This window comes from Rhododendron vialii, chromosome 4a, assembly GCF_030253575.1.
Source record: "Rhododendron vialii isolate Sample 1 chromosome 4a, ASM3025357v1".
NCBI lineage: Eukaryota > Viridiplantae > Streptophyta > Magnoliopsida > Ericales > Ericaceae > Rhododendron > Rhododendron vialii.
The window spans coordinates 36856078-36877496 of record NC_080560.1 but is presented as its reverse complement, the minus strand read 5'-3'; the positions used below and the strand labels follow the sequence as shown (position 1 = coordinate 36877496).

The 21419-nt window shown below is 39.5% G+C and overlaps 4 protein-coding genes, 1 long non-coding RNA gene and 1 other non-coding gene across 8 annotated transcripts; 2 read left to right on the top strand and 4 right to left on the bottom strand.

The window, feature by feature from the left end:
• Positions 1-810: 810 nt before the first annotated feature.
• LOC131324142 (bet1-like SNARE 1-2) lies at positions 811-10867 on the bottom strand. 2 transcript variants are annotated; one of them, XM_058355977.1, is made up of 6 exons: positions 10567-10865; positions 5940-6096; positions 2133-2189; positions 1972-2031; positions 1776-1861; positions 811-1174 (listed from the first exon to the last, which is right to left on the bottom strand). In XM_058355977.1, exons 1-6 carry the CDS (start codon positions 10578-10580, stop codon positions 1147-1149), a joined length of 402 nt encoding a protein of 133 aa, XP_058211960.1. In that variant the 5' UTR covers positions 10581-10865; the 3' UTR covers positions 811-1146. The 2 variants fall into 2 exon arrangements, with proteins under 2 accessions (XP_058211960.1, XP_058211961.1); XM_058355978.1 differs by having other exon boundaries at positions 811-1861; positions 10567-10867.
• Positions 7610-10213, bottom strand: LOC131324143 (uncharacterized). 2 transcript variants are annotated; one of them, XR_009199238.1, is made up of 2 exons: positions 8308-10213; positions 7610-8266 (listed from the first exon to the last, which is right to left on the bottom strand). It is a non-coding gene; the product is annotated as an uncharacterized LOC131324143 (long non-coding RNA). The 2 variants fall into 2 exon arrangements; XR_009199239.1 differs by having other exon boundaries at positions 8342-10213.
• Positions 8841-8948, top strand: LOC131324908 (small nucleolar RNA snoR100). Its single transcript, XR_009199494.1, has one exon. It is a non-coding gene; the product is annotated as a small nucleolar RNA snoR100 (small nucleolar RNA).
• Positions 10868-13961: 3094 nt separating the features above from the next.
• LOC131323970 (uncharacterized) lies at positions 13962-14672 on the top strand. The gene has a single exon (XM_058355803.1). It carries the CDS (start codon positions 13962-13964, stop codon positions 14670-14672), a length of 711 nt encoding a protein of 236 aa, XP_058211786.1.
• A 354-nt stretch (positions 14673-15026) lies between these two features.
• LOC131324141 (uncharacterized) lies at positions 15027-18079 on the bottom strand. The gene is made up of 3 exons (XM_058355976.1): positions 17808-18079; positions 16204-16272; positions 15027-15671 (listed from the first exon to the last, which is right to left on the bottom strand). Exons 1-3 carry the CDS (start codon positions 18015-18017, stop codon positions 15597-15599), a joined length of 354 nt encoding a protein of 117 aa, XP_058211959.1. The 5' UTR covers positions 18018-18079; the 3' UTR covers positions 15027-15596.
• Positions 18080-18259: 180 nt separating this feature from the next.
• Positions 18260-20684, bottom strand: LOC131324140 (uncharacterized). Its single transcript, XM_058355975.1, has one exon. It carries the CDS (start codon positions 20312-20314, stop codon positions 18545-18547), a length of 1770 nt encoding a protein of 589 aa, XP_058211958.1. The 5' UTR covers positions 20315-20684; the 3' UTR covers positions 18260-18544.
• Between the last annotated feature and the right edge of the window lie 735 nt (positions 20685-21419).

Sequence of the window (21419 nt, the reverse complement as noted above, 5' to 3'; positions counted from 1 at the left end):
ACAAAGATTATTTTTTTTTTTAAAAAGGTACCATATGATGCATCAAAAGATTTGAGCAACTCCACCAGACCAATAATACAAAGATTATTGTTAAGTATCAAGATTAGGAGTAGATGATACAGAAATGATAGGTGAGTGATTCTACCGGACAATATGATTAGAGGATTAATGTTAACTAATACTCCACATTCCCAAGGTATTATTTTGGGATTAATTCAAAAGAAAATCAACTAACTAAATTGGAGTATTCAAATGTCGACAAGGAGATTCTGAAAAAACTGTTGACACACTGATATCTACTCCAGTCAATCAAGTATAAAGAGAAGACTGCATGACAAATCCAAGATCTAAACATAGCTGATAGCACTAACTTGGGGTGCAAACGAGCCGAGCCGGACTTTGTTGTGTTCGAGTTTGGCTTGTTTAGGAATTGAGTTTTAAAGCTTGAGCTCGAGCTCGGCTCATCTGTAAACAAGACGAGCTCTTAATAAGCCAAGCCAAGTTCATTTACTACATGAGCCCCTATAAACAATTCGAGCCTATACAACGAGCTGAGCTTTTTTGAGCCAAGCAGAGCTTCAGAGTATTGAGTTCAGCTCGTTTACTACACGAGCCTAAAACTCGAGCTCGGCTCGATTACAAGACAAACCGAGTCTCGAGCTCATCGTGAGTTGCTCAGTTCGTTTGCAACCCTACCACTAAGACATTGTTTCAGAGGAAGAAACCTTCTAAATCATAAACTGAGGGCCTAACTTCGGTAATTTTTATTAACCTAAAAGAGAGACCATAAATCAGCCGAGGGATATTGTATGACAAATCACATGGTAATTCCGATAACAAATCACATGTTAATGTATTCTAATTACAGTGTAGCCAACAAAAAGTCTGTGCAGAAACCATGAATTATTCAGGTTTACATAACCTCAGTGAAACCAACTACCAGCAGAAAATAATGACAATCCATATGAGCACAAAAAATACAACTTCCCCTGTGGATTATTATGACTCGCAACCACAAAGCGTTTTTCTCCCAGCTGTCTCACCAATTCAGTGAAAGGGAAGTTCCATAAACTTATAATCTAATTCTGTTTGTTTTAGCTACTACCCGTTAATCAGAGTACATCAGTCCGGCTTCAAAATTCAACTTTAACCATACATGAAAACTCTGAAAACCCTGCAAACGAGAAAGGTGAGTTGGAAGTTAGAACATCAATAGCAGGAATTTGCTATTCCTGACGGACACGCGAGCACGTGCAAATATTCGCTCGCCCGTGCGCTTTTGCTCGTTTGTCTAGGCATCTATATGCGCATGGATTTGATCAAGCCCAAGCATAAATGGAAGCAGACTCACTACTAATTAGTGTTACATGCAAATAATGCAACCAGAAACAACCGGTAAGCAACCCAAGGAAAAGAGGCATGAAGCTTACAGTTATGTGTCCTGATTTATCGTCGTTACCAGATGGATGCGAACAAATATATGAAAATATGCAGATACATTCATCAAAGTCATAACCCCAGTTCCATGGGCAATAAAACGATGCTTCATCCCAATCTTTAAAATATTTAAAGTTCAATTCTCACTGAAACAAAAATAGATGCTGTAAGAGCTTAGTGGCATCCCAGCCACCCAAAAGATGAAGGTTAAGAGTCCTCATTAAGGCTCAGGTGCATGTGTCTGAGTCATTCCACACAAACACATACAGACAGATGGGCAGGCAAACAGACAGACGGCTTGCATGCGACGTAATAGAAAGTAAAGATAGATGGTTTACCTAATGAAATAGTACATGACAAAGAAAGAAACTACAAAATATGCCGCAAGTTTGAACATCTTCCGACTTGATTTCTTCTCAAGTACCTAAAACAGTTACAAGGCCACTATTAAGACATTGAGCCATTAGCCAAAAGCTAAATAAACAAACAATAATAGAACTGAAGATAAGAAAGTTTAGCAGAGAGTTTATTTACTATCTTGAACCGATCCATAGTTCCTGACATGATTCCCCTCGTTGCATCCATCTTAGTGCCCTGAAGTACAAGTACAAGTGGTTCAAAAACAAAACAAACTGGATTTACTTCTTTCCTAAATGAACGGGTTTGGGTTTATTCTCACAAATGCAACCACTTACCATTCGATCCAACATGCGGTTATGATTCTCCACCTCCCCATGTATATCACCTGTTAACTGCAAAGATGCTTCAGAAGATGTCTTAGTTTCAGATCGTTGCAAGTTTCAGGTCATAAGCGTCGACCAAAATACTTATTGATTTGGATATTTACATCCTAAAGTCATGAAAATGGGGTTCACATGGGCAATTAAATTGCAAAATGGCCCATGTGTGGCAATTTTTACTTTGATGGAAAACGCTTTTAGGCTGGTTAGTACCAATGCCTAGGTTCTATGCACTCAGAAACGAGTCACGCACAGGTATCAGATACAGAAAATAAGTGTCCCGTCGTTAACTTAAACGGCTGTAATTTCGGATATGTTCAGAATACTTGTGGGATACAGCAGGGTTAAATTGAAATTTTTCAAAGAATTAAGTCAGTAGGGGGCAAACTGCAAATAAAATATGCATGAAAGACAAGCCCAGACTCGATAGAGAAGAAGCCTTAAGCACAGGGCCAGCCGATCGATTTCGAACACTCTCTCTCTGAATCACACAATGTAACACAAGCTACGTACGCACTGTATATAAACTGTCTAGACTGTGTATTTAATTCAAAAAAAATTCAAAAATGATAGCTCCAGAAAACAACTTCTCTGACTTCTGAAATAGTACCAGGGTCAGAATTATTCTTGTATGTACTACATTTTTACAAGGATAATTGGTATTATTAGAATTAAAATAATATATAATAGTTACAAACATATTTTGCCAATGTATCCGCATCCTAACATATCCGTATCGTGTCATATCCACGTCCTGTATCCGTATTTATGCTTCATAGCCTAGGAACCTAGGTCATTCCAAGCAAAACCCTATGGTGCTTTTGATGAATCTTTAGACTACATGATACTGTGATTTTGTTTGGAAGGTTTGGTCAGGATGTTTACACTGGTGGTTTGGTTAAAAATGAAAACATGTCAACAAAGATACTTGGGGATCATTATTCTTTGCAATTTTATGATCTAACGTGGTTGAGTTAGTGAAAGCTAGGGTGGATTCTTGATCACTGGAAATCCAATCCAAGATTTTATATGTTGCATTGAGGATGTAAGGAGCGTGAAGGTCAATAGAAGACAGCTAAAATTATCTATCCGAGATAAAAACAAGGGGTTGGTTGATTATTGATATGGTGTATTGCCCTTTTTTTGTGTTTTCAGACCTATGCATTTCCTATTATTTGTGGATGCCTTGGCATCTTTTCCTATTCCAGGTTTTGGTGGCTCATGATCTTTCCGGTCTTCATTTCTTGGGTTTCCCATCTAACTCGCTATACTTTGTGTTTTCAAGTTAATGAAAATTTTCTTCACCAATCACGGAAAAAGAAACTCATCCTTGTTTTTTAGCAATCTGCGTACCATTACAACTGTTCACACATGCTGCTGTTTAGATTAGTAAGAGAGTAAAGAAGAAAGAATGATCCTACCACAAGATCAACAATCTTGCACTTTTTCCCCACGTGAAGAGTTCCACGTAGGCAATTACACGGTGGATGGGCTCCATACGAGTAGCAAAGACCAGGGTTCAAAACAAGCCCATGGTGGGAATCAATCTCATGTGGTCCTCCCTAATGACACCCCATTTTGTGTCACCTTTACAAAAATCTTGTCCGATGGAAAATGGAAATCACCACGCATTCCATAAATATACCACCCAAAAATTCAGAAAAGAAATCTAAACTCAGAACTATTTCTTGACTTTTTGATCAATGGATAGTCTTTTGTAGGGTACCACTGTGGACACTATTGAGTAGAACTTGGGATTATTTCGGCTCCCCACTATGGGTTTCAGGGTTGTTGAATCTCCTTTTCTTCCCTTGATCGGTATCTACAGTGTGGTTCCATATTTATGTGTCAGGTAGGGAGGTTATTTGGCATGGAGCAGACACTTGCCCTTTCCGATGCATCCTCTGTTAGTGAACAATGCGATTAGATAACATGCCTTCCTTTTTAGCCCACTCATACGAGTATTCGACTGCTTGGTGATAGGCGCATAAATGTACCCATTCAAGCCCCCTGAGATGCAATTGCTTCTGGTTAATTGGTTGGCTTATTGCGTTTCTCATGTCTGCAGATTCCGAGGACCTTAGGACGGGAGAAAGTGCTCATGAGAGGCCATTAAATGGTTTCTGCGAAGATGAGAGGCCTTGGAGTTGATTGAAGAGAATGGCCAATCCAGTACATTCTGCATGGACGGGGTCACGGCCGCCCGGACAGCGGTCAGTCAACCCGATTTTCCATCCGGACGGTGGTCCAACCCATCTCGAAGGACAACAATGTTTGTCTGACAAAACCTACATTGCTAGTAGATTTCTAGTGCATTTTGAAGGGGCAAGGCTATAAAAGAAGACAATAGAGAGAGACCTCCATGACTTCTACTATCATTGAAGGCGTGAAAATCCAATTCCCCCATGAGCAGCTAAATCCATCCAGTCGGGTCTAGATGAAGCTTCCTTCCAAGTAACTTTGTTTTTGTATAAATCTTAGGTGTCCTATTTGAATTCGACTCTATGACAAGGATCCTTTTTTCATTCCTTCAAATTCGATTCAATTTTTTCTATCATGTATTTTTGTTCATGGTTTCAAGTACGGTCATGCAATGGTTCTGAATTCTAATTAGTTTGTAGGTCATTCAGACAGTTTATGCTATTGGAAAGGACCTGTGCATTGACACGGACCGTACTAATAAGAAGGTTTGTGCTATAGAATACCCTATGCCAATTGAAGAACCGTAAACATCATCTTAGTGCTTATCGGTAGGGATTGCAAGCCCCAACAGTAATCATAATTGATTTGAATAGTAAATGGGGTCTATACATGACTTGATTAGGGATTTTTACCACTAGGTACAAAAAACCACATCTTAATTCCCATTAATGTAAGATGGAATACTTAATTATCACTAGATTCACTTTTTACAAAATACATTTACCATTAATGGAAGTGCCACCCTAGGGTACCCTAGGGTTTTAGGGTACTCTAGGATTTTAGGATACCCTAGGGTTTAGGTTTAGGCGCTTTCATATAGCCCTAAGGTTTAGGTTTAGGCACTTTCATAGAAGTTTTAGGGTGCACTTTCCTATCATAGGGTTTTAGCGGTTTAGGCATTTTCGTAAGGTACCCTAAGGTTTAGACATTTTTATAGGGTACCCTAGGGTTTAGGCACTTTCAGGGTTTAGGGTTTTAGGCACTTTCATAGGGTTTTAGTGTTTCATTAATTGGAGGTGACCTGGTGGGAATTACTTTTTTTCTGTACCTACACGTAAATAGCCCACTTGATTATGTGGCGGCAGAGGAGTCGAAATCCTCTCTCAAAGTTTTCACCACTTCCAATTACCGCTTTCTAGTTAATCATAGCTTTTCAAAACAAATCATACTCTAGCCTTTTTCACTGAATTAATTTAGAAAGTAAATTGAACTTGTCATATAATTGAGTCACTAGTTGACGTGTTAGTGTCCCCTTTGGCTATGTTTGTTTCAAGCTTCATTGTACATCTTACCGAAAACTAACAAAATCTGACAGGAAAAAAAGAAGAAGTCAATACATGCTGCTATTAGTGGTAATCACGGTGATTAGAAAGATTAGACACGAGTACTAGCTATGATTGCACTGAATTCAACAAAGCTACTTTGACCCATCAAGAGCCATAGCATAACCCGAAAATACCTCTAGACAATACCAATTGTACATTTACATGCTGGAAAAGACAAGAAGCAGATAAGATCTTCACTGTTAAAAACTTAAAACAAAGAGCTTGAGAAACTCACTCTCTTTAGGAAGCTGACTCTATCTTCCAGGCTATCTAAAGCTTTGTCATTGGTATGATCATCAATCTCTCGAGAGTAAGAGGAAGAGGCCCGAATGCCACCTTCCTCAATGTTATCAATGCCATCAAACAGAGCCGCTTTAGAGGCACGGTAATCCCTGCATAAAGATTGGCCACACCAGAACTTTAGAGAACCAGACAAATCACCAATAAAAATTGGAAAATCCAGTTTTGTGACAAAAAAGAGAAATTGAAAACCAAACAGAAACTGCCATATCCGCGTTATATACTTCTGTGCATACGCATGGAATGGATGGCATTGTAAACAGAGAGACCAGCACACTAACAAAGAAAACCAGTACACTTCATTTTTTTTTTTGTAAGTAAGAAAACCAGTACACTTCATGCTTCACATTTAAGACAATTAGAGATCACAGGTAAGGTAAAAGGAAAGAGCAGTTCCACCTCAACCCCCCAAAACCCTGTAAATGTCAATACTCCCACAAAATCAAGGGTCCATTGATACACCTACTCCTCCGTCCCAAATTGTAATATCAAGTTGGAACTTTTTAAGTGCAACAATTATGGCCCCTTACAAAGTTAGATTTCAGAAAATAGACAAACAAGTTGGGACAGAGTTACAGAATTGACTGAGTGTATACCTCTTCATAAAGGGTAAAACTTCAAGTAACTCAACTTATAGATTTCACCCAAAATAGTTCAACTTATTGAGGTCTCCCTATTCTCCGTTTAGTTTCTTTGACATTGTCAAAAGATCTTTAGCTCACACCATCAACGTCGACCGAACGCTCCAAAGTTGTGATCTACTAATGGGCCTTTTAAGGGTGTTCATTTGAGGGCAGGGCGGTTCTTCCTATATTACACAAGGACCAAAAAGGGCATTTTGTGAGGTTAGGAATGGCTCAAAGGTGAGCAGATAGCCTACTTATCCAAGACAGACTTCCAAGGGCTCTTCACATTTGGTCGTTAGGTGGGCTCTTCTCACACACCAGCAAGTTGTAACAATTCCCAATAATGCACTCAAACACAAGTCACATTTCTATAGGCTCCTATTTCAAAACTTCCAAGAAACCTTGGAAAAAAAAATTTAGCCACCGTTTTATCCGATGTGTAAATATTTTTATGTCAGATGATGGTTCATAAAAATATTTTTCCTCCTTTGTTTTCCACCTTATGGTTGGCACTTGAATAGAACACTTTAAGACTTCGTTGCCAACACCAATGATAAACTAGCATGCTCAAGGATTGGGTCAACATCAATTTGTATCACTTCTTTACGTCCAGCTTGATGCAAGGCGAAGGCTGAGCAAGAGTTAGAAAATGTCAGAAGCTCTAAAGCCACCAACGATTCCTTGTGTAAATGACAAAAATGACTTACCAGGATTTTGGAACATACATCACTTTTGGCCCTATGATGTAAAGTACTTTTGTTAAAGAAATGTTTTACTAACTGTCCAACCCGAATAACATGACATACATAAACTATTTATTTTACGTCAAAAACAAATAGAGCGGTACAGCTCATCTTTGCAGCACTTAATTTGCATTGCCTCTCTGCTTGTAGAGGTAAGGTTGCGTACATCAACCCTTCCTTAGACCCCGCAATGTCAGGAGCCTCGTGCACGGGGTTTGCCCCTTTTTTTCCCCCCCCCCTCTAGATCAGCATCTTGAAATAAGTTTGGCAGCCCCAGACAAAGCAAAAGGAAGCCAAAGCTTTGAAAAAACACACTGACCACAGAATAACACATTGTGTTGCCGAAAAGATGCTAATCTCTCAAACACTCCCTTGATAAACTTACCAAAGACATTCTAATGCAACTCTAGTTGAAGTAGGAATCATATCAATAGACCCGAATAACTCTAAATGGGCTTCAGATTAAGTAGAAACACTCCATGCCTAGACCATACTATTCAAAAAAACGGAGTATGATTGTCAATTGGATGATCTAGATGGGTATCTAAAGAAATGGATTTAACACCTTTGTCATGGGCTCACGCATCTTATCAAACCATTGTCATCTGATAAGCCCTTGTTCGCATCTTTGTGATGGCCAAACACAGAAACACTAAATAACTTGTGTGGACTTTGGGAACTTTCATATTCAAATCTTTACTACATAGACTACACCAACCATCATTACCCAGTACAATATTTGCAGAACTTCCCCCAAATATTCTAGTCTCACCTTCTTATTTAGTTCACCAGGATGCACATAAGGATGATGGTGTGCCCAATCAAATAGTTCACTTTAGCATGGTATATACACAGATAGACTAGGAAACAGAGTGGTAGGGTGAAAGATTTGGCTGAAAGCTAGTATTTCCCATTTCCCAGAGCACCATTGGACAACTTATCTAGTATTTCCCAGAGCACCATTGGACAACTTATTTAGTATTTCCCAGAGCACCATTGGACAACTTATTTAACAGGCCCACCACTGCCCACTAGAGAGTTACCACGTCAGTCAACTTTGAACCGAAACTTTGCCCAACTAGTAGTGCCACATATACCACGCCAAGGGGGGGAAATATTTGGAAGATCTGGTAAACGGCAGAAACATAGGTCAAAGAAATCTCCATACTCATGTGATCATTCTATACCTAAGTAAGGAGTAGGGACTATCTTTATTTCAGTTTCCACCCTTAACAAACAAGTTAGAGTTACACACTGCTTATATTTTTATACATAACTAATTCACCATGAATTTCATATAAAAGACATTTGTATACATGAAAATTACTTTAGGGATCCTACCAATGAGGTTAAAAGTTGGAGGTAGAAAAGGAGTTACATGATGGAACTAAGCGTCTAAGACCGCAATAAATTTAGAGAACCAATGGAAATTTCTAAAATATTGTGCATACCGATGCTTTGGACTATCAATGAAGAAAGCATGGTAATGTGCACAGAAATTAAATTGGGTCTCTAGGCCTGCCCTTTCTGATGTCATTTGGCTTTGATTTGGGGGCATGGTTTCCCAGCAAAATAGGTATAGGGGGGCCACTATTTCAGTGGTATTCTGAGAGCAATCACTTTGTGCATATTACCAAAGGTTAGGTCTGTCTCCAATCTTCCCCCGCCCATACCCCCAATGATTGGGGACTACATGGGTTTTGTTGTTGTTGTTGTTGTAGTGGAAATTTCTAAAATCAATCAGTTAGTTTCAGCTATTCCTTTTTCCATGTATCCAGTAGTTTTATCTTTTGTTAATCTATCTTTTAGGAACCTTAGAATTAATTAGCTTGGTTATTGAAACAAGACTGATGTTTTTGCTATGGGAGCCCGTAAAATTCAGGGGAAATGACTACAGCTAAAAATTCGGCCCGTAAAAACATCAGGTTATTTAGTATTCCTGGACTGAAGATAGCCAATGTATATGCTGATAGTATAGCCAATGTATTAGGTTGTTTATGAGCAATGAATACCTAAGAAATTAGAATTGCTTATCTTCTGTCAATCTATCTTTATAGCCATGACTATAGCTAAAAAATTGTATGGTGAACTTAAGACACTGGTAGTACTAAGGCAGGTTATTTATTAGTTACATGTATTAGAATGATCTTTACCCTACATCTTAGCAATGAACGAATGTCTAGAGCTCGAGGTTCACTTCTCGAGTTGGGAATGGCATCAATTATTCCAATGTTTACAGAACTTTGTTTTGATGGCACCATTGTCTGAACTCATGTTATGTTTTTCTTTCTACAGCAAGGCAGCCCTTATATATAGCTTGACGTGGGTGGCTAACTTCATTTATCCTAACTTCAAGTATGAAGAAGACAACTAGATGACTATGTAAGGGTTATTTTAGAAGGGGAAAAGAACCAATGTCAAAGAGTTGCTAAAGACAAACATTACCAAACGTTGGTAAAGAAACAAAAAAAAGGACTTTTTGAGAAATATCCATTCCTTCTTTTCTATTTCTAAACAAATCGAAAAGGAACAAGAAAACTTCTTCCACTTCATTCTATTTCTCCCTTTTTCTATTCTTTTATTTCCCCTCTGCGATTCGGGAATCTAGATCCTACCACAGACTGAAACAAGGTATAATTACACATCTGGGAAAATTGATACACGGAGCGAGATAAAATACATGGAACAACATCAGACTCGACAAAAACATAACTTCTTTTTTCTGAACTGCAAAATATAACAACTCAGTCATGGGTACTTGTATATATACATAAACAAATGGTTCGAGATATCGGTATCGGTCACCATAACGGTATTGAATGCAATATCGCGGTTTCGGGTTGTACCAGTCGTAGCACAACAGTATCGGTAACCGGAGATGTGAATTTTTAAAATTTCTCACAACATAGGAAAAATCTATCCATACTGTCCGTAACGGCCATATTTTGCCCCTACGTTGCTTGTGCGATTTTCCTCCACACCGCGATATCGGCTGTAAGCCTGTAACAGAATGTGGGTACCTACCAATTATACCGTAACATATCGGCCAATACCGTTAAGTACCACCGATGTTTCAAACCATATTAATAAGAGCACATCTATCTATGATTCTACATTACAAAGACGCGTACTCGAACATGTAAAAAAGTAACAAATAGATGGAATGTATGGGCAAAGAACGTGTAAGACGAACCTGCGGTTGCTCATGGCCCGTAGAATTTCACCACGCCGATGATTTTAAGACAAAATATATATCTCTAAGAAGAAACTGAAACGGTGGATGAAAATCAGGCAATCGAAGAAAGAAAAATGGCGGGTGATTGGAGATTGAAAGCCGAAGAAAGAAATCTGAGATGATGAGTGAAACTGTAAAGAATGCGTGGAAAATTGGAATCGAAGCCGTAGATTTGACAGAAACAGATCAAGAGGATTGAAAGGAGAATCGAAACGGAATGAATGACTAGGAATAATTTTGACTAATGGGGAAAGAGAAGCTAACGGTAGTACTAATATCTAAGGCCCCAGAAAACATTCTTAAAAAATAAATATTTATTTTATATTTTTAAATTTAAAAATAATGTAAATAAAAATTAATTTTTTAATTTTTTTTTACCGTATTAAAGATCTCAACAAAATTCATATTAATAGAAAAATTATTTGCGTAAGCACATAATTTTTGAGCTTGAAATTGCCTTCTTAAAAAATACGGCAAATTATAGTTACCCCCCTCTAACTATGCCTCGGGTACACTTACCCCCATCTAACTTCTTTTTTTGGCACTTAACCCCCTTAAACTAACGGAAATTCAAACGGTCATAACTTCAAACGGTCATAACTTCTTCATCCAAAATCGAAAATATGCAAATTATATATCGATTTCGAGGTCTTGAAGTCATCTTTCTAATGACAACAAAATCACATCACGATTCAAAGCACACAGAAAGTTATGATCAAAATGGTCTTTCTGTCTACCAGTCCTTACTCTTTTGAACATAACTTTCTGTGTACTTTGAATCGTGATGTGATTTTGGTGTCATTAGAAAGCTGACTTCAAGATCTCGAAATCGATATATAATTTGCATATTTTCGACTTTGGACGAAAAAGTTATGACCGTTTGAATTTCCGTTAGTTTGAGGGGGTTAAGTGCCAAAAAAAAAGTTAGAGGGGGGTAACTATAATTTGCCCTAAAAAATAAGTACTTATTTTCCTTTTCGGAACGGAGCCTAATTATTTTTCAGATAATTACTTATTTTATGAATTTAAAACTGATATATTGTGAGACAATGACATATCTCGTAAAGCGGAAAATAAGTATTTCAAATATAACAATCTTAGTGGAATGGGGTCTAGATATATATATGCGTTCCTAATTTCTTTTTTCTTTTTTTGGAATGTTTGACCCAAAAAAAATCAGAAGTGCAGATATGGTACTCGTCACCTCCTAACGGAGTATTACACTGTCAACCGGAGGAACTGTAGGATTTTAGCTAAATGGTGACAAAAATATATACAAAATTTTTGTATAAAAGCACTTTGTACAATTATTGTGTTTATTTTTATTGAAAACTTATCCGGTCTAGTTTATGTTACTTCACCAAGCGATTTAATTCATAAACTCATAAATTTAGTGAATTTTCATTGAGTCTAGACGGGTATGAATGATTCGACAATATTAAATAAAAATCAAATCATAAGCAAAAAAAGAAGAAGTAGGAATATAAAATTTTAGTGGATTTTTTAAATTTAAAGATATCGCTTAAATCCCTTAAAACCTCAGTGGAGCCGCCATTGCCCATCACACCCTACTATTTGTACTTTATTCAGAAAACGAAGCTATGGTTCTACCCCAAGTTGGGTTAGTGACGTTAGGAGTATGTTTAGCACAATAACGCAATTCAAATCCCATACACAAGCGAGAGAGAGAGAGAGAGAGAGGGGTTGAAATGCGTACAGTCTTCTACTCCACGGCATTAATTTCTTTTCTTGGTGACATTTCCCAATCAGAAATAAATGAAGAACTCATTTAAAGGAAGATTGCTCTGCTCACCGCTGGCTTGAAATGTCGTACCAACTACCCAACAAGAGTACACATCTTGAGCACCATTCCTGTACTAGCTTGACCAACGTTGTCCTATAACTTATGTAATTCATGGCTCTTCATTATCGAACTCATAACCAAATTATAACAACCTGCTATCCAGTTTAGTATTGGTTGTTTCAGGGGCCACATAATCCTCATTTTTTCAGAAGTTAAAACTAATCCTACGCCTTTGGAATTCTGATTTTCACCGGGGAAAAATGGAAGCAAGGAAGAACAGAGCTTGTCAATGGGGACTTGGTAACCGTTCAATTTGCATCTCTCCAACTTCGTGTCCAATACCCAAAACAATCATTGAAACCAGTCATTTTGCAGCTCTGGCTAAGAAGCCGTTCGTTTATTCTCTCGCGTATGTGTTCTGTTTACATAACTATCTGTGAACAATCAAGTTCGTATTTCGCACGAATAACCTCCTCACTGAGGGCAACCGAAGAACCAATAATTGTTGTGGTCCTGAGTGTGACCACATCTCAAAACTGGACCCAACTTTACGCATCCAAACCAGATAAGAACCCAGTCCCGTCAATGGAGTCTCTAGTTCGATACAAAGGAAAAGAAACAAATCCAGTTATAAAGAAATGGTTACAACTCACTACACAACCTTTCCCTAATACAGGCTCATCCCCTTTTAAGTATCATAACAGAAAGATTCTTCTCAACAGAAAATAATTTAATCAACAGAAAGACAGGAATGAAATCACAGCGCCATTCACGACAGAACGGAGAACACCTAATGAAGCTAGGAACAGGTACAACGTATTAAGGGTTCGAGCCTTCGGGGCAATGCTGAAAAACCCGACTGGTATCGTATCTTACCAAGTACCAAAACAATAACAAGATTGACTGGTATCATATCTTAAAGGTCTTAAGTCCTAACTAATAATTTGCATTCGAGGCAATGCTGAAAAAACTCACTAAGCAATATTTGGTGAGCATGATCAACAAAAATTCCAGCCCCTTGGAAACTTGAGATTTGTCCCAAGTTTCATGGATTTGATGGTAACGCATTAATATGTTCACCTATCTCATAATTCTCTGAAAATACACTGTGTTACGTCCAAAAGCGAACGTGCACTGCCAACAGGGAACGTTGAGTATGCGAGTAGTTGAGAGGGCGTGCCAGGACCTTGACGTGATCAAACCGTGAATAGGTCCATGCAGGCGTAGTGTCTGTTCTCTGACATCACCACCCTTTGGGAAAGGCCGTGAAAACAATTCAAGGACACCTTGCTCGTGAAGGACTTAAATATTCAGTGAATAACAATATGTAAACAAGAAACAAAATCCACTTGTATTCCCGTGAATAAAGTGACAAAGTACAAGGCTGAATTAGTTGGGGCGAGCGAATCCAATCTGTCCCATCTGTGAAACGGAGAGCGAATCCATTGAACATATTCTCTTTCGATGTCCTTGGACAAAAGCAGTGTGGTTTGGTAGTGGGAAAGCTTTCTGGATTTTTGAGAACCCTATCACTTCGGCTGATAGATGGATGGAGGATTTGCTATGTGGAACGTTGGCTGAAGAAACAACACCTGAATTAGTTGAGGCGATTTTTCAGATTTGTTGGGCAATTTGGAAGGCAAGGAACGAATGTATCTTTCAGGGTAAGTTGCCAAATCCGAAAACCACGATCCAAAAGGCTGAGATGGCAAATGGGGATTACTTGCAAGCTGCGTATATGGTTGGAAAGGTTGTGGTACCCAAACAAAGGGATGATTCGAGTTGGTCCCCGCCTCCTCTTGGGGTTTTAAAAATTAACGTTGATGGAGCGTTTTCTTCCTCTCGCGGCATTGCCGCCTTTGGTGTAATTGCCAGAGATAGTAGTGGAACTGCTCAGTTTTGGCGTTATGGGAAAGTGAAAGTGTCTTCAGCTTGTGCGATTGAGGCCTGGGCTCTAAGGATAGCTTGCAATTCAGTAATTAATGCGGATTATTCTCAAGTGATTTTCGAGTCCGATAGTCAAGTGGTGATTCAGAGTGTTCAAGGAAGAATTAACTGTCCATGGGAAATCCATGCTATGGTGGAAGATATCAAGACTTGGGCAAAAGGAAAAAATTGGTCCTTCAACTGGGCTGATAGAAGGAAGAACAAGGCTGCTCACTGGTTGGCTTCCTATAGTATCAATAGATGTTCTCCTATTCAGTTGGGTTGTATTCTGCCTGAGTTTGATTCTGTTTTGTGTAAAGATTGTATCTCCTGATTTAGTTCCCTTTTAATCAATGTGACATGTTCAAAAAAAAAAAAAAAAGTGACAAAGTACATGAAAGGAAAAGAAAAGAACAATGACTCTCTAATATCGGAATTAGGAGTCTTTTGTGAAAGGAAATAAGCTAAGTTATGCCAACAACTGGAAAGATAAATGCTGAAGATATTGATTGGAATTTGAATGTTGAGGTGAGAGTAAGGGTCATCATTTAGCCCGAAGGGCCGTGACCCGTCCAAAGCCCGCCCGCCCCGAGCCCGTCCAACGGGCAGGCTAGTCCAGCCCGAAGTTTTCATGTGCCGGGCTTAGGCCTATGAATTTTTACTCAGCCCGCCCGTCGGCCCAGCCTGCCCTCCTTTCCCCTATAAATATCAACAGATCCCCAGATAAACAGCCCAGTAGACCCTGGTAGCGCTCCACGTTCAACCCCTGCCAACGCTCCAATTATTCGAACTTAAACTAAAAATACGGCAGCCATTGATTTCTCCTGAGATTCCTCTGATTGCTGCCACGCGTCCCTTAGATTTGGTCAACAAACGGTCACAACTCTTACATTTCAGGGACTTCTTCCCTGCATGAACCAATTTCACTTGAGACTCGGCCCCATAACAGTCCACCATGATTCTTCAACCTTCATTGTAAACGTACTAAACAGATGCCACCTGTCCCTAAACGTACTAAACCTCTCAAGGAGCTGCTCGTATTATTCAGGGACTTAAACGGCTTCATGTCAACGGCCTTTTGAATATCTGACAAGGAGGACCTAGCCATACAAATCTGGGCCCTAATAAGCCTGTTGATGATCCAATACACTGCTGGGCCCATCCTCTCATGGCCCATTAAACAGGGCCCTAGGGTTTTGCCGGAAGCGGGTGTAAACAACCTGCTAAAATCTTTGGTCCACAAGAGCCAATATAAGCTTTAGAAGACCGATACACTTGTTTCTTCAGTCCTCTTAGCAGTTCTTGTAATGATAACCTTCTCCTCCTGGCAAGTCTTCAAATAAAGTTACTCCATATCAGACATAAGAACAATCAATAAACTTACCAAGTGAAAAATGAATATCTCAGGACTCGCTATACGCCTTTTGGTTAAGCCATCAGGAATTTGGGGAGACAGTATGGTATAGTCTCCACGGTCAGACAAGAAACCAGAAGCAGACTATACTTAACAACCAGAAATTAAAATGCACCAATTTGAAGGCAATATTTTACAATTCAACCAACTCAATTACCGAACGTGCACAACTTGTTCGAATATTCATCGACAGAATGAGGCAGCTACAGCTTAATGTGCAATGTTAACAACAACTGCTTGCAGTATGGTGCACATTTCTCGATTTTATTACATCGTTTTTTTTCATTGCAATAGGCATATAAGTGGAACAAAACTATCAACATAGAGGCCATGCGACCTTTGTATAACTTTATCGGGAGAGATTCTGAACTGAAACTGAAAACAATTATGAAGCATCAGAGAATACCTAGAATAAAGACAAGAAAAAGAGAGATGTCAAAGCAAACATTACCTGGGAGAAGGCAATGCAGGTTAGATGAAGAAACGAAAGGCAATGCAGCAACACTCTGGCCTCTTTCAACTATCATAATAGTGGATAGATGTAAGTTACTATTGCTACGTTTCGTTAAGCCATCGCAAGAAAATGACTAGGTTTAATAGAAGCAATAAAGGCACAGGTGCTATTTCAATAAACAGGGACATCTATTTTCGGTCTGTTGCTAAGCTGAGACCAACTTTTTCAGGAAGATAACTGCACTATCATGAGAAATGCCAAGAAATGTGCCTTCCCTTGAAATAATGTAGAAACCTTATATCTATCTCAAAACCAATTGGCAATGAGTAGAGAGGTCTCAGATGTTATTAAGTCTATTTCACTCCCAAGCAATGTGGTTCATATCCTTAACATCCCCCTCACGTGCAGCCGCGTTTAAAGTCTGTCACGTGTGGCCTCTTTTTTGGGTCCTATCATTGTGCAGCCTTTTCGCTGGTCTGTCATCGCGGAGTGTGGATTGTGAATTTTATAAAATGTGGGGTGGAACGGACCCCGCTCTGATACCATGTAGAAACTTTATATCTATCTGAAAACCAATTGGCAATGAATGGAGAGGTCCCAGATATTATTAAGTAATCACTCATTTTACTCCCAAGCAATGTGGTTCATTTCCTTAACAGAAACTTATAGCGACCACAAATAAATTAGTAGACACAAGGGGTTACTTTTTAGAAGCAGCACTCTACATCTTACCAAATCCCATTATTTCACCAAATTCCGGAAATTGCCATGTCTGCAGAAACTACCATGCTATTATTCAGAATCACCCCCATAGGATCTCCTTTAACCACATAAGATTCTTTTTACAACCCCCATCATAGTGTATCTCACAACAGCAATTATCTGACAATGCAGAAAGGTATACACATAAGTAGGGATACATTTCCTGGTTGTAGAGAGGCTTCGGGATCGTGAAGCAACTGTTACGGCCACTGAGCGGGTGAGCAAATTGCATATTAAATCGACGTTAGCGACTTTTGGTCATAAAACTATCAGTTATGTCCAGTGAATACCAAGTAGATTGTAAACATTAGATCATTGTTCAGGTGCCTTCCTCCCACCCTCCTCGTCTACATTTAGTACCAAGCATTTTTTCCAAAAGGACCACTATAGGATAGGAACACTCTCGACCCAGAAAAGTATCTGTCTATCATAGTTATAAGTTATAACCCCTTGAATCTTGAAATATGTATAAGTTTGCATCAACTTTCAGGTTGGACAAACCCTTCACTAATAAAACAAGCAGTCATGGGCAGGAAGTGCATGAGCAAATTGCCAACCTTAAATAAAGTTCGAGAGACTTTGCTCTTAAAACTACCAGTCATGGCCAGTGACTGCATGAGTAGTGTAAACTTCAAGTTGGACAACAGTTCCCAGATAAGAGCTGACCTTACTCCAGGGATTTAATATCCTTTCATAAGGTTATCCAATAATGCACAGATAACTTGAAAAGGAAAAAAGAGACTGCATAAAGCATAGATGCAAGTTCCACTATGAAGTAAAGATGCATCATTCCATAGAAAAATAGAACAGTTTACTTCAGAATTCCAAACTTTGCATACCTTGCGATAAAGTACACGAAAGAATGCCTTTTTACAGCAAAAGACATCTCCAGTGCAATTTCTGATCCTCACACATTGCATAATCATCCTGTTGTCTGTTACAAGAATTAGAGGTCGAGAAAACTTTATAGTACGACGGGGTAGGGTGTCATTATTACTATAAATTCCCTTAAAACTTGTCTGGTTTAGTCCTACACTAATCAAGTACATTAAAGTAAGAATAGTAGGTAGGACTGTAGGAGAACTTCATCGAGAAGAATAGTCAGTTCCATTGAAAGCAAATTGAACTTTTTAGGCAACCAACAAATCAATGATTACATAGAAACAAGTGATATATTTACCAAATGAAAATAGCAGAAGAAGATGTGTATACCAGCGAACATTATGATCCTTTCAGAAGCACCACTTTGAAAATTGGGAGTCTCTCAATCCAAAAGATCATGCACATAAAATTTGGAAAAGAAATTTTATTCCAAACTACTAACACTATATGACACATCCTAAAGAACAAAAATATACTTTCATTTTCACTAAAAGAAGTGGAATTTTACTCAAGGAGTAAACTCTCCATACCTTGCAATAACATACACAAATCAACACCATTTTACAACAATTGGAGTCTCCAATATGCAAAAAGCTCTGATATTCACAATTTCGAACTAGAATCTCTTTATCTTCACATAAGTATCAGGAGCTAACAAACAAAACTACCGATATCTTCAATGCAGATAAGAAGCTCAGTAGGGCATCTCCCAATCCGCACAGTCATCAAAGTCAAAACTGCTTGCACAATCCAATAACGCATTTTGCTGGTGCTCATACCGACATATATAATTCAACCCAACCAGAAGTTCACATATAGCTGCCTCCGTCTTTTCCCTATCAGCGAAATATATAGTCTGCAACAGAAGCACATTTGTTCGCATAACAATCTGCTGCTGTTCGAAATTCCGCTCACTTTGCCACCTGATCATATTATGTGCTAATGGAGCAAGCCACCTAAGTATCCCATCGAGCCTCTCTTTCCAATCATGGGCAAGAGGAGCATCATATATTGCCATGTCTTTTGCGTAAGTCTTTAAACTAGCCTTCAACAACATTCTTAAGCTTGTTGGCAACATCTGATACAAATCGTCTCTAGCGTCTTCCCCAACCAAATGTGGGTACCGAAGCAATTTCTCTATCACAATTATGACATTTGCATAATGCATGGCTAGAGCAGCGCCTCCAACCGTGGAAGGAGGAGCATACAGGGGTAACCTGCTTTTAGGCCCAAATCGGGACCCATTTTCCACACCACCCTTAGCATGCCATTGCTCTCCACCAAAAAGAACCCCACTTTGAGCCGGAGTAAAGCAACCCGAATGATTTGGGAGCTCTCTTCTCATACCACTCGCAACACTACAACACCCGGAAGTTTGACTACTTCGATCATCATGACTAACAACTTCGTCGTCGTCATCATCATCCACTTTGGAAGCTGAACTGCTCAAACTAAGACACTCCATGAAAAGCCTGCCAGGGCCAGCCCCACAATCCAAATTAAAATCTCCCGGACGATACAACCGCACTTCAGAGCTACTAATATTCATCCCCTTTTGCTCTCTCTTAACCGGCCCCGAGCGATTACACCCATTAGCACCCTTGCTCAAAACCGGTCCTAATCCATAAGAACTCTTCCGATTTTTACGATTTGAATCAATTTGACCAGATTTCCGCCCACATTCGTCCTTTAAAGAATGCGAATCGCCCTCGCAACCAAACTCCTTCCTCAGAACGGAATCGCCAAACACCGCACAAACCCTAGCGAAAATCGTGCAAACCGCCCTAGCCAGCAGCTCCACAACCTTATCGTACCCCTGGTTCCAGAGCGAAACGTCCTTCAGACCCCTCACGTCCTGCCTCTGCCAGCCCAGCTTCTGCTCGAACGCCTTCCGGCTCTCCTCGTGGTGGTTCGCCGCGAACTTCCTCGTCGCCTGCTCCAGCTCGTTCATCACCTCAATCTCGCCGTACAGCCGCTTGGTCGCGCTCACGTACCTCTCCATCTTCCTCACCGTCCTCTCCATGTCCTTCACCAAGAGCCCCAACAAGTTCACGTCCAGCTTGCCGCTCGTCACGTCGCCGTACACGTGCTCGAATCCCTGCAGGGCGGGGACCGAGCACTTCTTGCCCAGCCTGGACACGACCCCGGCGATTCTGTTCAAGTCGTCGAGCTTCTCGGCCAGGGCGAGGTCGAGGAGGTGGGCCTCGTCGGGCGAGACGAGGCTTAAAACGCCGTCGGACTGGGAGATCTCGCGCTTCAAGCCGGAGAGGGAGGCGTCGGTGAGGGACTTGTGGAGGTGGATGGTTTTGGACATGACGTTGGCGACCTCGAAGGAGAGGATGCCTATGGTCTGCTTGCGGAGTGGCGGCGGCGGTTGTTGTTGTTGGTTTTTGTCGTGTTTTTTGAGGTTCTTTGAGGTTACCTGGTGGCCCATTTTGAGAATCCTCCAAGGCTCCGCCACCATTGCTGGTTGTGATTCTCCAATGTTTATAAGTCGATGTTTTCTCGAGGTGCTCGTGAGTTGGCCCGAACACCCAGTAATCGAAAAGTGCTTTCGAGCTGGGTTTGGATCTGGGTTGGAAGAGAGTGGAGTGGGGAGGAAAGGAGGAGCAGGGAATGGAGGATTTCCAGCAGGAGTGGAGGGAAGGGAAGGAAGGAGGGGAAAATTGATGATTGACAGGAGGGTCTATGCTTGAGCTGCTCTTCTCTCTCTCTCTCTCTCTCTCTCTCTCTAGAAATAGGAGTGTGTAGCAGTGAATTTTGGGGGTGGTTTGTTTGTTTGAAAGAGGGAGGGGGGTGGGTTTGTTTGTTGGTTTGTTTGAAACTGATGAAAGAGGAGCAGGTGGTTTGAAAGAAAAGGAGGTAATTATATAGATTGTTTTTTCCAAGATTCGATTGTGGGGTTATTGACCTTTGGAATTCCTTTTTGGAGGGGGCATTTTTAGATTTGTTTTCCTTTTGACTCCAGTGATGTCTTTCGGCAGAATAATCAAGGTTCTTGTTTGTTTATGGTTAGAGTCCGTTTAGCTAAAGTTTTTATTATTCAAATGAATTTTTTTTTAAATGAGTGATCTTTTTAAATAAATATGTTATTTTCAATTGTTTATATTTTTCAATATGAGTATTAAAAAATATGCAATATGAATCTTGTTTGATAGATTTTAATTAGTTCTGTTAAACGAAATTTTCAAAATCACATGAAATTTCATAAATCAAAAGATATAAGCATTTTAAAATGACACGGAGTCTCAAAAATGTTACTCATTTTAAAATAGAGAGAGTATTTATATTTATGTTTTATTTTATGAGATAGATCATTCTCTTATGATATATCACTTTTAATTAAAAAAAAAAAAACTTGTTAGGAACACTCCTTTAGCGATATAGTTTTTTTTTTTTTTTAATATGGTCTTGGACCTATTGGTAATAGTAGTTGAAAATGACAATTTTTGTGCAATATAGACTCGTATTTGGTTTTGAATGCACTGTGTCACTTTAGTGGTTTTTACTATTCGATCAGTTAGGATTTTTAAAGATAAATTGCTTTTTGAAATTAATTTGTAAGCCTT